This window comes from Lutra lutra, chromosome 3 (assembly GCF_902655055.1).
Source record: "Lutra lutra chromosome 3, mLutLut1.2, whole genome shotgun sequence".
Classification (NCBI taxonomy): Eukaryota; Metazoa; Chordata; class Mammalia; order Carnivora; family Mustelidae; genus Lutra; species Lutra lutra.
In genome coordinates, this window is record NC_062280.1 from 60,107,592 (window position 1) to 60,125,459 (window position 17,868).

The 17,868-nt window shown below is 32.8% G+C and overlaps 1 protein-coding gene across 3 annotated transcripts in view; it reads right to left on the reverse strand.

Annotated features, from left to right (window-relative positions):
• The window catches only part of KCNH7 (potassium voltage-gated channel subfamily H member 7), a 501,818-nt gene that overhangs the window by 50,307 nt on the left and 433,643 nt on the right, over positions 1-17,868 (reverse strand). For all 3 annotated transcript variants that reach the window (XM_047721924.1, XM_047721923.1, XM_047721922.1), the window contains 2 exons: positions 14,910-15,309; positions 3,802-4,001 (listed from right to left, as the gene is read on the reverse strand). In XM_047721924.1, coding sequence (XP_047577880.1) covers positions 3,802-4,001; positions 14,910-15,309 — 600 coding nt within the window. The remainder of the gene's footprint in view (positions 1-3,801; positions 4,002-14,909; positions 15,310-17,868) is intronic.

Sequence of the window (17,868 nt, forward strand, 5' to 3'; positions counted from 1 at the left end):
TGTGCTTCCCCACATATGATCCTTTATTCTTGTTCTGGTTTTTACATGAAATGATCCCCTTCTGTTCTCTGCCATCAACAATTCATCATCAAAGAAAACTAGAAGCCCACTCAGAAACCAAAAGAGTAGGCAGCAAATAGGTTAGAATCTCCATTCTCAAGTGGAAAAACTACCATAATAATTGTTCTACATATTTAGCATATTCAAATTCTGGTGCTTTACACGCATTTGACAATGACAAGTGTAATGAAATTGCAGAGAGGTTAAGTGACTTGTCCAAGATTAGTGGCAAATTGAAGTGCTAATATTTAGGTCTTCTGAATTCCTATTCCTAATTTGTTTTATATTATTAGGCATTACTGGTGAGACATTTTTAAGGTAAGAAAAAAATTCTTCATTAAATGTTCATAAAGTTTTTTTCTTCCATGTCAATATATTTTTAAACTATGAAGTAGTCTCTGTTATAATGATATATTTCTCTCCATCCAAAATGATGTATCTCTATACATCATTACGGGGGCTCTTCTTCATTCAAGCCAGGCTCTTGTATGTCATATGAAGAAACTTGCCTCTATACTGACATGGAAGATGATTTTCAGTTCTTGCCCATGTTGTAACCAAAATCAATGTTGGATAATGTCAGAAAGTTTCAGACTGCGTCAGCTTTGATTGGGGGAAATTTCTTGAGATACCCTCAGTCTTAATATGAGAAAGTATCTCCTCTTCCCCTAACTAGTCAAATTTGGTGGAGAAGAAGGGAACAGTTTTCCAGAATTGACCTATAGACATTTTTTAGATAATTTTCACTATTGCTAAGCCTGACATTGGACACAAAAGAACACTTCCCTTTCTTTAACTTCATTCTCTTGACCCTTTTCCTTTTGTAGTCTGAACCATTTCTTTCCATTGAAAGGAGCCCATAAATGTCCCCTGAATGCTTTTGGTTCTGGAACATTCTAGTAATAGCTATTTCAAAAAAAGCAAAAGATCCAGGGAATAAGAACAATGACTGCACATTTTAGGTAGATTCACTTCTAGGCGGTGAGATCTATCAAGGAATCAAATATTTGGGGTTATGAAGAATAATTTTGAGTCAATTCATACAGTGTGATTGGAAAACTTGTACCTTATCTTGACATGGTTGAACAGTAAAAAAAAAAAAAATGACCTGAAATGTTTCATGAGAACTTATATTTAAGGTTATACTTAAACAAAACAATATGAAATGCTGATGTAAAATACAACAGTTTGATGTACTTTCATGTATCACAATACATAAATTTATATCACTTTAAATTATCACTAAATCACTATTTAGTTAAAAATAAATTAATAAGACAGGGATTATAACAATGTGGTTTTGGAGGTAAGAAAATCCACTTTGATTTCTTTTCTTTTTTAAATCTCTCAACAGTCTAAGAGTACAGTTGCTTTTCTCTAGCTTTTCTTCTATACATGGTGCTGAATAAACAAGCATCTTCCATTTGCTGAGTTTTCAGTTATCTTGCACTTTGATTTTTTACTCACTTTGTAGTCACAAGATGAGAAATGTAGACACTGTACAAACAAGAAGTTCGTGCAAAGTCAAGCTCTCAAAACCACATGCAAGACTCAGTGGCACATGGTTTAGAGCTCACACACTCCAGGATCATGTAATACAGGCATGCAGATGGGAGGAAAGAAAAGCACCTACATCATGAAAATAGAGGATGATGAAAGAGAATGACATTTTCTTTATGACAATTATCTAATGCAAACCGTATACCCATAAGCTTTACCAGATTGGAGGAAGGAGCAGTTAAGTGCCTTTTTGTGGGGAGTGGGAAACTGTATATAAATATTACTAGAGGTCAAGTTGTTGTTAAAGTTAAGGATTTCTATTCTGTACTTGGCCTCTTCCAGGTTATCTTCCCCAGTTCCTTGCTTTGTATTTCCTCTGCTATATCATGCAATAAAGATCAGAACTAACATTGGAAATCACTTAACAAGCTCTAAACCTGACAGATAACAAGGGTGTTCTCCACAATTTACACGAGAATTAAATTGGATATAAATACCTCCTGTTCTTACCGGTGGGTGTTGTGATTCCATGTATTAAGGTGTGAAGCAGACAAGAAAGAGATAAATCTTTCATAAGTACATTATAAATAGGCAAGTGGTATATAAACCATATTCATAGGTAATAGAGTCAAACAATGAAAGGTAAATAGTTGTCAAAAAATAGACTTTATCACAAAAATGGTCACAAAACTAGTTATATGGAGAGGGGATGTACAATAAATAATTGTTGATTACTGTTATTGAAATAATCTGGTAGTATGGAACAACAAAATTGGGTGACACGTGTTTTGATTAAAAATTCTTGACACTGCTTCAGCCAACCCGCATTAGAGAATCCCCAATAGTTTCCGAATGCTGTTATCTTTGTTCAACAATAATACAGATGGAAATACATAAAGTGATCCATTTGTCAGTGCTTTCTAATGAGATTAAAATATTATCTTAGTGATATCCATTTATCAAATGAATTTTCACAAGTAACTTCGGGATAATTAGAAATAGCACATGGGATTCAGTTATGCTTTTATATGAAATATGCTAAGTGATAAGCTTTTCAAATTAAAATTTTTATAATGGCGTGTCCTTATTTCTCAGTCAAATAAATCACACATAGCTTTGATAAACTTATCCTTATATGGCTTTCAATTAGGCAATATTTGGAATGCCTTCTGTCCTTTACTTCTAATTTTTAACCTTTACTTTTTTATTAAAATATTGCTGGTCAAATAAAAAAATGTCAATCTAAACTGGATAGGCTCACTTATGTAAAAATTGTATTATGCTGTTCATGTCATTAGATGTGAGTGGTTTTATTTTCTGAAGAATTCTTAGAAACAGGGTCCTTGCCAGGTGGAGGAATTGATAGATGGTAGGGCATCATATTTTTAATCTTTCTTAATAGGTCTGTGATATGCCATAGAATTTGCGTATGTCACATAATTTATCTTTAGGAATCAGTCTCTATGGCGAAACAGGTCAAAAGAATGTGACAATTCACCTAATAATAAAAAGTGCTCTTTAGATCATGTTCATGTTATTAGTTATGGTGATTTTTAAGAATTGATAGAGGTGGGAAGAATTATGAAAGGTGATTGTTGATGTTGAATTTGCTTAAAAGTTATGAAGAATTCCATATTTCCCCTTTGAAAGGAAAAATGCATTATACCAGGTACTGTAAAAGGGCACATGGTTAATTGTTGTAAAGATAGAAAAATTTGTCCTTAACAGAAACATGAAATTTCCTATGGTAAAATGTTTATGGCATGCTTAAGCTCCCTAACCTCTCCTACAAACCCTCAGTGTCCTGTTTTGTTTCTGTTTTTGTTTTTTAAGGAATGTTAACTTTGGATTTCTGTTTGGGGGCATCATAGTGGTTGTTACTGTTTGTCAAATCTTAATGCACATGGGTCCAACTATTTTTTAGGGTGCTGGCAGCTAGGACATGTGGTAAAAGCCCAGATCCTATGTTGGCAATATTCTCTCTAACTGGAAGTGGGAACTCTACTACACACAGTTATATCAGTTTGCATCATGTTATAATGCCTTTGCCACACAATATAACTAGATATAGCACCATGCAATGCCATGAATTGAGAATGAGAGACTATCTCCAGGGGAGAAAATAAACATCCGAGAGGAAAACAAAAGCAAGGGGTTCAAAGCTGGTGAGACTGGGTTTCCCATTTGGATTGTAGTTATAATGCCTGAGGTACTTCCATTTTGGAAAACAGAAATACATACCATGTTCATGTCAATGCCATTGGTGTATGTCCACGCGTGCTGGAAATATTCTTCAAGCCGTTGCCTCAGAGGGTTGGGGATTTGGTGAAAGCGAATGAACTCTTTCACTCGAAGCATCTGCATGTGGTACCTGGCAGTTCCCGAGTATAGTCTTTGGATAATTGCAGATACATTCCCAAAAATGCTTGCATACATTAGTGCTGGATTGGATAAAAAACAAAGTTATGGGGGAAGACTGCACTTTGGCTTCATTTTATCTTCTGAGAATCTCAAGTATGTAGATATTTTTTATTATCTCAATCCAGTTGTAGGGATTTACCACTGGCCTACAGGGAAAAAATAAGTTAAGCCAATACTGTCATAAATTTTATAATTTTGATGACAAATCTGGAGAGGAAAAATCTCCAAACTCACCATGGATTCTAAATTAAAATATAAACTCAGATTGTTTACACTATCAGTCTATGATCTGGGGTATTGACTAGAGATAAAAATGCCTTTAGAATAAACATTTTCTTTGTTATATCATAAGGATGTATGTCCAAGGATTACTACAGATACATTTTCTAGAGCTGGAGTTAAAAGATTAATTTTTAAATTGTGACATCTCTGACTTTTGGCCTCAAACTTAAGCTATTAGTATTAAAAAATCTATTATAAATCTTAAGGTTATTTTGAATACTTCGGTTTTGCTAAAGAATGATAAATTGTTGTAAGGAACTCATAATTTCCTTAGAGTATTTATTTGTAGGCAATTTTTAATCTAAAATAATTCATTTTTACAGTATTTCTACATGTGAAATAGGTATCCCTGGCTTAGAATATGAGGATGGAATTTTATTTTTCTAGAAAAAAACGGGAAACACCTTTTTCTTTCATCTGTGATCAGAGAGAAACTGCTTTAACAATCCTTGCCATACATTTCAGTATTTAGGTTGAGTACCCTTTTAAGTGGTTTCTGGGTTAAATCTTTGTGATTTAACAAGTTATTTGAGTATCTTCTCTTTCCTTTTATGTTTGTATTCAGTTTCTACTAATTCTAAAAAAGTGCTGTATTCTATACAGTAAGTCAAATCATGATACATGGTCTGTATTTTGATCTTTGGGTGTGTGTTAAAACCTTAGAGAGAAGTAGTGTTATGTTTAAGACACTGGAACTGCTCTATTCCGAACAGGTGGTAAAAATGAACAGCTTAAATTGTCTGATTCAACTGTATTTAACCAACAAATCCAACTCCCCCTCCCCCACACTTTACAAACCATTACTTCTTTAAACCACTTAATCATTTTTGAAGTAGATTTTGGCCAGATTCACGTTAAGCATTTTAAAACAATTTATCTTCTTGGTCATTTGTTTTCTTTTCCATCTTATCTTTGTCTTTAGCTTAGTATGGTCCTTGTTTGCTATAGATATCCCAAATAAGAGAATGTCACAGAGAAAGGAATTGTCCTTTGTTTTTATCTATTTAAAGGGATGAGAGTTGGGGAGACCTCTATCGAGCCTAAATTGGAATGTGTGAAAGACAGTAATTCTCAGTAAGATAGACAAGCTGTTTAGGTTGGAATTTCCACAGAGAAAAGACTTGAGCCCAATCTAAGTAAATGAATAGTTAATTTAGAAGAGAGCTAGCAATACTTGCCTGAAACTGATTCTTGTGATTAAAGGAGATTCATGTGAAGAATGTATTTTACTCTTCCTAATTGTAGTGTTGGAAATATTTATGCATGCTATTATATCTCCAAAGTATCTACCATTTTTTTTCAGGAAATAGTTTAGTTTTTACAGATTAAGTTCACTTGATTTAACCAGAGGGCACATAATCAATGCCAGTTATTTTACCTAACACACATATTTTGTGGAGAATCAGGGAAAACCTTATTTTGTTTGTAATAAATACTATGGTTTCATTTCCATATTGTGGTTTTATCTCCATACTGCCATAAAAATGAACCAGGACATTAGTTTGGGTCACAAACAGGCATTTCCACTTGTTGACAACAAGGCAAAATCTAGATTATAAGCATATAGTTGAATACATGAATAACATGTATTTCTCTTAGGTAATTCTGTGTGATGGTTTTTAAAATTGTAATGAAGGCATGAATTATTTTTTCTATTTTTTTAGGAGCAACCAGAGCTAAAAGCTGTAAGCGAGAGAGAAGCACAGTATAATCATATTCTTTATAAATCATTTAGTTAATTCCCATCAATGGCATAAAATATGAGCCAAAAGTAAGATGGCAGACTATATAAGGACATTTATCTCCTCAACTCAGTATTTTATTTAGCTTTCCTCAATAGGGAGTTCTAATTTCATCAAATGGTTTGTTCTAGGTTTAGCTATCATAGAAATAAAGAGGTATATCCTAAAACTTCCTTCAACACACCACCCAAATTCTGATATGCTAACCAAACTAGTAAATTCAGTTGATCATTAGGCATTAGCTGAAATGTGCTTATAGAACAAATACATTTCTTTTCTACCCATTACACAAACTTTTAAAAGTTTTAACTTAAAAACTTAGATGTTATAAGCATGTCATTTACATATAATAAAAAATCTGTCTTAATTGTACAGATGGATTAATTTTGACAAATGTACATATGCTGCTGCAAACACAATCAAGATATGGAACATTGTTGATATGGAACATTACCCCAAAAGATTCCCTTGTGTTTGTTGGCTGCCTACACACTCACTTTAGAACCTAGACAACCACTGAGCTCCAATGTATGTCATTACAGGTTAGTTTGCATTTCCTAGGATTTCATATAAATGGAATCATGTGTGTATTCATTTGCATCTGACTTCTTTTGTTTAACATGTCTTTGAAATTAATTCTGTTGTTGTATGTATCAGTAATTTGTTCTTTTATTCATTCTAGTTTGCATTAATTGACCCTACCGGTTTATCTCTTCTGTTGACAGAAATCTCACTGTTTCTAAGTTTGGGCTATTATGAATAAAATTGCCATGAACATTTGTGTCAAGTCTTTGTGTGGACACATATTTCCATTTCCCCTTAAATACCTAGGAGTGGAATTGTGTGGTATGTATTCTGTTAGGCTGTTTCTCAAACATATGACAATTTATAATCCTTCCAGCAATGATGACAATATCAGTTGTTCCCAACTTAACAGCTGGTATTGCCAATCTTTCATTCTAACCTTGTAGTGGGCATGTAATACCTCTTTTGAGTTTTAATTTGCATTTACTGATGACTAATGACGTCTTTTCCTATACTTATTGGTCATTCATACATTTTGAAATGTCTATTTAAATCTTTTGCTCATTTTTTAAATTGAGTTGTTGTTTTTTATTATAGAATTGTATGAAATTCTTGGTATGTTCTGCATACAAGTCTTTTTTTTTAGATCTAAGTATTGAGAATATTTTCTTCTAGTCTAACACTTGCATGCTCTTTTTCCTAGCAGTGTCCTTTGTAAAGTTAAAGTTACTAATTTTGATGAAATATAATTTATCAATTTTTATTGTACTGTTCAGGATTTTTTGTTTGTTTCATTTTTGGTAATCTGTATCATTCAAATAACTTCTCTATCACATCTAAATTGTCATACTTATTATAAAGTAATTTGTAATGTTATTTTATTATTATTTTAATATCTTTATAATGGGTAGTGATATCTCTCATACAAGACATTGGTAATTTATGTTCTGTTTCATTAGTCTAATTGGAAATTTATAAATTTTACTGGTGTTTTAAGGAGTCAGAATATACTCCCATTAATTTTCTCTAATGTTTCCATGATTTCAATTTTATTAACTTTTGCTCTTATCTCTATTTATTCTATTTTTATGTTCAGTTTGGGTTGTCTTAGAAGCTTAGACTTTGATTTTAGTTCTTTCTTCTTAAAAACACTTAAAGCTACACATTTCTTTCTGAGCATGGTTTTAGCTGTCTCTTACACATTTTGATACATTTTATTTTCATTTTCATTCAGTTAAATTATTTTCTAATTTTCCATGTGATTTTTTTCTTTGAACTATAGGTTATTTGGAAGTCTGTTACTTACTTTCTTTCCAAATATCTGTACCACTCTTTTCTCTTCTCTCTTCTTTCCCCTTCCCTTCCCTTCCCCTCCTCTCCTCTCCTCTCCTCTCCTCTCCTCTCCTCTCCTCTCCTCTCCTCTCCTCTCCTCTCCTCTCCTCTCCTCTCCTCTCCTCTCCTCTCCTCTTCTCTCTCCTCTCCTCCCCTCCCCTCCCCTCTTCCTTTCTTCCTTTTCTCTCTCTCTCTCATTGATTTCTGGTTTCTCTTGTGGTCAGAGATATACTCTGCATGATTCAATACATATAAATTTGTTGAGTTTTTGTTTGTTTTTGTTTTGTTTCTGGTTCAGAATATGGGTGCTTGGGTGGCTCAGTTGGTTAAGTATCTGCTTTGGCTCAGGTCATGATCCCAGGGTCTTGGGGTCTAGTCCTGCATTGGGATCCCTGCTCAACAGGGAGCCTGCTTCTCCCTCTCCCCCTGCTTGTAATCTCTCTCTGTCAAAAAAAAAAAAAAAAAAAAAGAACAGAACAAGAAAAAGATTATGACCTGTCTTGAAAATTTGATGTGTAGTCCAGCATATGGTCAATCTTTGGTGAATATCCCACATACACTAAAACAGAATGTGTATTCTGCTGGTATTCTATAATGCCAATATGTCAAGTTAATTGACAGTATCATTCAAGTCTTTTATATCTACTGATTTTCTGTCTGCTGATTCTATGAAACATAGAGGGAGGAGTGTTAATTGCTAACTATAACTGTAGATTTGTCTTGTGAATTTGTCTATTTCTCTTTTAGGTTTGGTCAGTTTTTGCTTAATGTAATTGCTCTGTAACTGGGTGTTTACACACTTAGGACTGTGGTGGCTACTTTGTCTTTGGTAATAATCCTTGTCCTCAAGTCTGATTTAAAATCAATACTGCTCTTTACATATTCTCATAATTAGTGAATATGGGTACATCTCTTTCCATCTTTTTCTTTTACTGTGTCTTTATATTTTAAGTGTTTTCTTTAGATAGAATAGAGATGAAACTTTTTTCAGAACAGCTGACAATTTCTGCAATTTAATGAGAGTTTAGCTCACTTACATTTAATGGAATTATTAATGCGGCTGTGTTTAAATCTACCATTTTGTTATTTGTTTTCTCTAGGTTCCCATTTCTCTTATTTCCTATCTTTTGGTTTTATTAATTTTATTATTTGATTTCATCTTCCCTATTCATTTGTTAGCTGTGCTGAAGGAGTTACAGTATGCATTTTTAACTTATCACTCTGGACCTTAAATAATATAATAGCTCTTCATGGATAATGTAGGAATCTTGCAACAATATACTTCCATTCCTTCTTTCCATTTTTATACTATTATTGTCACATTTTTAATTCTACATATGTTATAAAACATAAAATTCATTCTCCTAATTTTTGCTTTAAAAATTATTTTTTGAAGACATTTAAAAAAAAAGACATTTAAAGACATTAAAAAAATCTTTTAAATCTATCTACATATTAACCTTTCCTGGTGTTCTTCATTTGTTTTTCTGGATCCAAATTTTCATCTTAATAACATTTTTTTTTACCTGAAAAACTTTATAATTTCTTTTTTTTTTTTTTTAAGATTTTTTATTTATTTATTTGACAGAGAGAGATCACAAGCAGGCAGAGAGGCAGGCAGAGAGAGAGTAGGAAGCAGGCTCTCCGCCGAGCAGAGAGCCCGATGCGGGGCTCGATCCCAGGTCCCTGAGATCATGACCTGAGCCGAAGGCAGCAGCTTAACCCGCTGAGCCACCCAGGCGCCCCATGAAAAACTTTATAATTTCTTATACTCTGCTTGTGATGAATTATGTCAGGTTTTATTTGTCTGTCACTTTTGAAGGATAGATTAATTGAACCAATATTTCTGTGTTGACAGATTTTGTTTTTATTTGGGCACTTTAAAGATTTTATTACGTTGTGTTCTGGCTTGCATTGTTTCTAATAAAAAATATGTTCTCAAGCTGATGTTTTTCCTCTGTACATGATGTGTCTTATTTTTTCCCCTCTGGTTACTTTTATTAAGACTTTTTCTCTTTATCATTAGTCTTCAGTAATTTGAGTATGATGTGCTTTAGTGTGTGTGTGTGTGTGTGTTTGTGTGTTTTGCCTGTTTAGGGGATCCACTAAACTTTCTGAATCTGTGGTTTCTAGATTTTATCAATTTTGGAAAAATTTCAGCCAGTTAAAAAATATTCTTATGGTTCCCTTCCCCATTTTTCTGCGAGTCCACACACACATTTGTTAAAGTGCTTGGTATTGTCTGCTAATTTCATCATTTCTGTCAGTTCTGGTTCCGGGCTTTAGTTTGTTTGTTTTAGTAAGATATAATTGACATACAACATTATATTAGTTTCAGAAGTACAACATAGTGATTTTATATTTGTATAGAGTCAGAAATGATCATCATAGTTAATATCCATCACCACACGTAGTCACAAAGTTTTTTTCTTGTGATAAGAACTTTTAACATTTACTCTTTAAGCAACATTCAAATATACAATACAGTATTATTAACTACAGTCACTATACTAAACTGTACTCTACATTCCTATTTATCTATTTATTAACTGGAAATTTGTACCTTTGATTCCCTTCATGCATTTTACCTGCTCCTCACCCCCAGCCTCTGGTAACCACCCATTTGTTCTCTGGATCTATGAGCTTGGTTATTTTTGTTTGTGTTTTGTTTTTGTTTGTTTGTTTGTTTCTTTGTTTTTTAGATTCTACACATAAGTGAAAGTATAGGGTATTTGTGTTTTTCTGTCTGACTTGTTTCACTTGGCACATAATGCCCTCAGGGTCTATCTGTGTTGTCACAATGACAAGATCTCATTCTTTTTTCTTTCTTTTTATGGCTAAATAATATTCCATTGTAAGTATATATTACATCTTCTTTATTGATTCTGAGTTAAATTTTTTTTCTTTTCATTATTGTTTAGATTTTCTTATTCTTAACTTTTCAATTTTTTAATGAATTCTGGACACTTCAAATAGAACATTGTTTAATGCTGGGTATGAATGTTGGATATTGTTCTTACACACAGTTAAAATACTTGTAGATCAGTTTGTTCCTTTTGAGGCTTATTTTTTAAGCTTTGTTAGGGATAGACTAGCCCTAGTATTATGGCACTATTTTTCCGAAATTTCTAATGAATACTTTTGATATTCAATGAGGGCTTTTCACTCTGACAGGGACCTGAATATTTTTAATACATGTGAGGTCAGGAAATTGTTCAATTTATGGTACTTCTGGCATTTATTAGACAGGCCTCAAGTTTCCCTCATGCATTCGTGACTTAGTATTAATCAGTAGACCCAAGAGGTACCTCTGCTTAATAGTGGAGCTTTTCTCTGCCATAGCTGCCTCTTTTCTCGTTGTCTGTCTTGCAAATTTTAGCACTCTAGTTACCATGACCTCTGATCTTGTTTTCTTAACTGGATGGGATCACTGTTATCTGCTTATGTTGCTTTTCCTTTCAGTTTGGCCCAGAAAGTGACTCCTGGCAGAAAGCTGAAGATATCATGGGGTCCATCTTGTTTGTTTTACTTCTTCAGAAATCAAAATTCCCTACTGTTTTCCAATGACTGAAAACAATTGCCTTCTGTATTCCATTCAGTTTTCTGTTATTTTCAAAAATTTTGTGGGAGTGTGGTAAATTTTCAGTTATTCCATTATTGCTAAAAGCAGAAATCCAGTAATTTTTTTTCACATGCTATAAAACAAGAAATTCTCCCAAGATGTTTGTAAGAAGGTTAGAGATGGAATACATTTACCTTCATTTACTGGTTTATGTATTTTTAAAATTATTTTGTATATTATATTTATAATATTTGAACAAAAATATAAACTATAGGGTGCCTGGGTGGCTCAGTTGTTAAGCATCTGCCTTCAGCTTAGGTCATGATCCCAGGGTCCTGGGATCGAAGTCCACATCGGGCTCCCTGCTTGGCGGGAGGCCTGCTTCTTCCTCTCCCACTCCTCCTGCTTGTGTTCCCTCTCTCTCTATATCTCTCTCTGTCAAATAAATAAAATAAAATATATAAAAAATTAAATAAATAAATAAATAAATAAATAAAATTAATTTAATTAAATAAATTAAATAATTATTTATATTAATAATATATTAATAAATTAATAAATTATAAAGTATTATAAATAAATTTATAATAATAAAAATAATTTATTAAATTAATGAAATAAAATAAATAAAATAAACATATATTAAAAATTAAATTAAATTAAATCTTTAAAAAAATAAACATATTATAATACATAGATATAAATATATGAGCATAACTTATATTTACACTTATTTAATGGCTGCTTAAATTTTTCTTTATTTTTTGTCTTGAATCGCGTACATTTTTAAAATGAATTCTCTGGTCACTCTTGTCTGTACACATTCAGCAATACAATTGGTAACTGTCTTTGCAAACAACAGCTTTTAAAATATATCTACAGACATTTGAGTCATTTGCATTTAGTTAGATGATCTCTTTTTATGTTTAATTTTTAGTTTCCTTGAATTATATTGTTGTAAGAGAGATGGTAGATGCTTTGTTTTTTACAACTTGGCTTCAAATTTTTCTTTTTGAATGAAGATTGGTTTTAAAGAAGTTTAGGGATGATGAGAAAGTACGCCTTGATAACTAGTGTTAGTATATACACAACATTTTACATCACATTTTTAAGATATTGTATATTATTTTAGGCTTAAATTTTTATTTTTTTAAGGATTTTATTTATTTGAGAGAGAGTGAGAGATTGAGGGAAAGAGAGCATTAGTAGGGGGAGGGCCAGAGGGAGAGGCAGACTCCCTGCTGAGCAGAGAGCTTGATATGGGGCTGGATCCCAGGACCCCAATATCATGATCTAAGCTGAAGGCAGATGCTTAGCTAACTGAGTAACCCAGGGGCTCCTATTTTAGGCTTAAATCAGGGCACTCACAATCTAAGGAGTATGTGTTTAGTATAGAAATATAACTAAACAAAGACAACCAAATCATTTTCTAACACAGTTGGATCTGAATGGAAATACCATGTGTAGGTGCACCCATATACATGAAATGGCTAAGCACATTTTGGGGCATTCTTCTTATTAAGTTTTAAGTCTTAATTTGACTTTTTTTATTTGTAGCATAACAGGTGATGACAGAACTCTCCAGGAATACCTATAAATTTTTTCCTGTGTGACACTGAGCTCTACATAATTCCCTTTCAATTAAGGTGTATAGAACCAAGTCCATTACTCAATAAAGTATATTATGTGGAATGAGGTTCTATCTTACTCTACTCAATTAATTAGACTGTTTTCTCTTTTTCTAAAAGATGAAAAATATCTGCAGAAAACAAGTATCCTTCTTTAAGAATTTATAGAAATAGCCTTGTATTATATTTAAGAGGGAAGGAAAGAAGGAATAAAGGAAAGAAGAAGGAAGGAAGGAAAAAAGACTGTCAATTATCCTGATTGAGGTATTAGAGATTGGATATAGACCAAATAAAGAACTGAGTTACCCTAATTTAAAATAATTTATGTGATAAACAGTACTATGTATTTATCATAATCCTCACAAGTGATAGGGAATTTCTAAGTGGTTAGCAGGTTAGAAAATTCTTTCTTGCAATTTCTAAGTTTCAAGATGTAGGTTCTGTTTTATTTATTTAAAAAAGTATTTATTTCTACACAGATGTTTGAATAATTAGGAACAAACTTTTAAAAATTTTCTTGGTTTTCTACCTATTTCACTAGAATTGATAATCACTATATGATATTTACTAGCAGTTATAATCACAGAGTGGTTGGGACTGTGTTTGTCCTGAGAGATTCATTCTCTCTGGAATGAATTTTTCTGTGTTTCCTAGTAGGTTCCTTTTCCATTTCCTTCTGGGTGCAAGGCTACTTCTGTGTTTGTAGCTCAGACTTAGCCTGAATCTGTAGAATATCTCAAGAGTTATTAGAATATAATGCTATTTACCTGTACAAATCTTATTAAAATAACAATACTGAGACATATATATGAAAAGCAAATTTTAAATACAATGAACAATAAACTGGATGGATTGATATGTTTCATAAATAAAGCATACCTAAATACATTTCATTTGCGTATATGTTAACATTTAAAATCAACTCTGGATCTATTTTCAGATTTGTACACCATCTAGGAATGATGCCCTTTTTTAAGCTTTAAAAATCCATTATGGTTTCGTCAACTGCAGCTTGGTATCACAGCAGTTATCTTTAGTGACTCCACACTATGATTTTTAAAAATACTAAAATATCTTTAGTTGAACATATAATTTTTTGTTTCTTATTGTAAAAATATATCTCTTAATGATGCTCATGTCATCACCCCATTACAAGGTAAAGAGCAATCACTTAAACTTTGGAATAATATCATAGGGAAAGGAATTTTTAGCAAATAAGTGGTGAAAAATACATATATATATATTTATCTGTCTATAAATACAGATATATTTAAGAAATATATATTATATATGTTATATAGAAATATGTTACATAGAAATATACATGTTATATAGAAATGTTATATATGTTATATAGAAATATATTTTTCTATTTAGAAATATATATGTATATCTGTATATATATTTTTCTATCTAGTAATGTGTTATATATGTATATATATCTCTATCTAGTAACATGTGTGTGTGTGTATATATATATGTATGTGTATATATATTTCTATCTATCTAGTAATATAAGCTAATCTTTCCTACTCTAATCTGGTCTCAGTTTAAAATAGAAAATAACCACTACCAGTGGTTTTACAGCAGCAAAAGTGAACTATAAGTATCAATTCTGGAATCCCAAGATCTACATTACTCCAGTTTATGTTTGTGGTTTTCTGAGGTTCTGAAAGTCCTTTTGGCATCTCCTCTTCACAGACAGAATCAGGTTTGATAGAATATAATACCCATATATGTAATTCCATTATCTCTACAGTTTTCGATAGTTTTTTCTTCACCTTACTCTGAATTGTCTACAGATATCAATTTTGTGATATTTTATCCTAATAGATAACAAAAGAGAAATCTACTTACAGCCAATCAACATGACACAGATTGAAAAGATTTTCTCCGAATTGGTATTAGGAGACACATTCCCGAATCCTACACTGGTTAAACTGCTGAAGGTAAAATAAAGTGCTGTGACGTATTTGTCTTTAATGGACGGTCCAGAACTTGAGTCACTGTCATTGTAACGTTTCCCAATTTGTTGTCCTAAGGAATCCAACCATCCGATTTTGTCTGTCAGGTAGGGCCTTTCTACATTCCCAATTGCATACCAAATGCAAGCCAGCCAGTGAGCTATCAGGGCAAATATGCACATTAAGAGCATTAGAACAGCAGCGCCATATTCTGAATATCGATCAAGTTTCCGGGCCACTCGCACAAGACGAAGGAGTCGAGCTGTCTTCAAAAGACCAATTAATGTTGTTGTCTGTGGAAATAAATGTGTATGGTCAGAAATGGTTGGCAAACAATTCAGTGTATGTTCCTGTGAAGCAAAGTAAGTAAAACAAGTTAAAACAATATGGCAGCACTGAGGATAAATGCATATTTGAATTAAGTATTAAGGTGGTTTTTAAAAAATTTTACATCTGCTTTGGGAAATACTTTTAATGTCTGTGGTACATTAATTCATTATAGTGACATGCAAGACCCATGGGACAGAGACTCCACCTGTCCAGTTTTATCTGATAACCAAGTCCCTTGAAGATAATGAACACTCAGTAAATTATTCCTTCACCAATAAACATCACTGTGTGTTGCTGGTGTGGCTAATAAGGGCCACACACTGGGATTATAGTGTTGAGCAGGCAGACATGATCACTTTCATAACAGAAAGAGATATTTACTTACTAGACAAAATGCCTTCTCTAATGAGGAGAAACAATGTTCACTGTCTTGTGGGGAGAGAGAGTTATTTTTTAAAGAAACAAACAATAAGCTCATTTCACAGTGAAAAGTGTGATAATGATAATAAAACAGAGTGGTATGAGAGAGGGTGTCTGAGGGCATGGTCAGCATGGCGGTGACTTTAGAAAGAAAGGCCAAAGAAGGTCTTGCTGAGGAGCTGATGTCAGAGTTGAGAGAAGCCCGCATAATGAGCCAGGCAAACACATCATTGGGAGACTTATTGGATGATTGTATGCATGCCTTATGCACTATATTTAAATTCATTTTTACTTTCTAAATGTGTTACATTGATGAATTGTTTCTTGATGTCCCAAAGATATGATGTATTTTTCTTTGGGATGTGATATGTGTAACTAATTGTATGATTATTACTGACCAGGTATCTAATGATAGGACACTTCTATATAATAACAGGATACTTAACTAGTTGTTTGGATTTGAAATCTGATAAGTACAAATTACAAGTTCATTTCTTAGGTTTCCTAAATAATGTCAGCTATAAGTACTATATAATTCACAGGGCATATAATTATTCCATAGTTACATGGTGTTTACCAATCAATTATTGAGTCATTTTATGTGTTCATTGTTGGTGTTTATTTTGCAAAGTACAACCAACTGTATTAAGAACGCTTATATTTTAATTAAAGAAATAGCACATGTCAGAGCTGTTGCCCTCTATGTTTTCATATTGACTTGGAAAAAAAAGCACTAAATGTTAAGAAAAATAGTTTCATTAATATTCTATAATAAGTGTTGTAGTTTCTTTCTCTTTCTTCTTTCCTTCCTTCTTTCCTTCCTTTCTCCTTCCTTCCTTCCTTCCTCTTTCTTTCTTTCTTTCTTTCTTTCCTTCTTCTTTCCTTCCTCCCCCCCATCTATCTATCTATCTATCTATCTATCTATCTATCTATCTATATCTTCTTTCTTTCTTTCCTTTTTCTTGTGCCAGAGTGGTCACTAGGGAGATCATTCAGTCTCCTCTGAATTCTCTTCAGTTTGTATTGGAAACTTCTAGAGATGAGATGAGATTATGTAGTTGGGATGTGCTTATCAGATTTGGGCTCTGGTCTTTACTCATTATGGATTGTGTGGAAAAGTGGGTCTTCCTTGTTTTCAATGTTGAGTTATTAATTTTCAAGGTGGAATAAAGAAAACAGTATTTTTTTTTCTTCACAGATGTAAAGAGTTTATCTCTTCTTGATCAATAAAAGGAGAGTTTAAGTTAGTATCATGTAGTTCTCTGGAAGAAAAATCAACTTCCATCATTTGAATTATCAACATTTTAACTGAGCAGCTATTTTTTTTCAAATTTAGTTGGTTCTTTTTTGTTTCAAGTTTTTATTTAAATTGTAGTTAGTTAATATATAGTGTAATACTGGTTTCAAGAGTAGAATTTAGTGATTTATCATGTATAACACCCAGGGCTCATCACAGCAAGTGCCATCCTTAATCTCTATCACCCATTGAGCCCATCCCTCCAGCCTCACCCACCTCCCCTCCAGCAACCCTCAGTTTGTTCTTTATAGTTAATGGTCTTTTATGGTTTGCTTTCCTCTCTCTCTCTCTCTTATTTTTTGTTTTTGTTTTTGTTTTGCTCCTTAAATTTCATGTATGAGTGAAATCATATGGTATTTGTCATTAGCATAATACACTCTAGCTCCACCCACACTGTTGCAAATGGCAAGATTTCATTCTTATTGATGGCTAAGTAATAGTCCCTTATATACATGTACAACTTTTTTTTCCATTTATCAACTGATGGACGTTTGGTCTCTTTCCATAATTTGGCTATTGTTGATAGTGCTGCTATAAACATCGGGGTACAAGTTCCCTCTCAAATCCGTATGTTTGTATCATTTGGGTAAGTACTACAATTGCTGGGTTGTAGGATAGTTCTATTTTTAACTTTTTGAGGGACTTCTATACTTTTTCCCAGAGTGGCTGCCCCAGTTTGCATTCCCATCAACAGTGTAATGGGCTCCAAATTCTCCTGCATCCTTGCCCACATCTGTTGCTTCCTGTGTTGTTGATTTTTGCCATTTTGGCATGTGTGAGGTGATACCACATGTAATTTTGATTT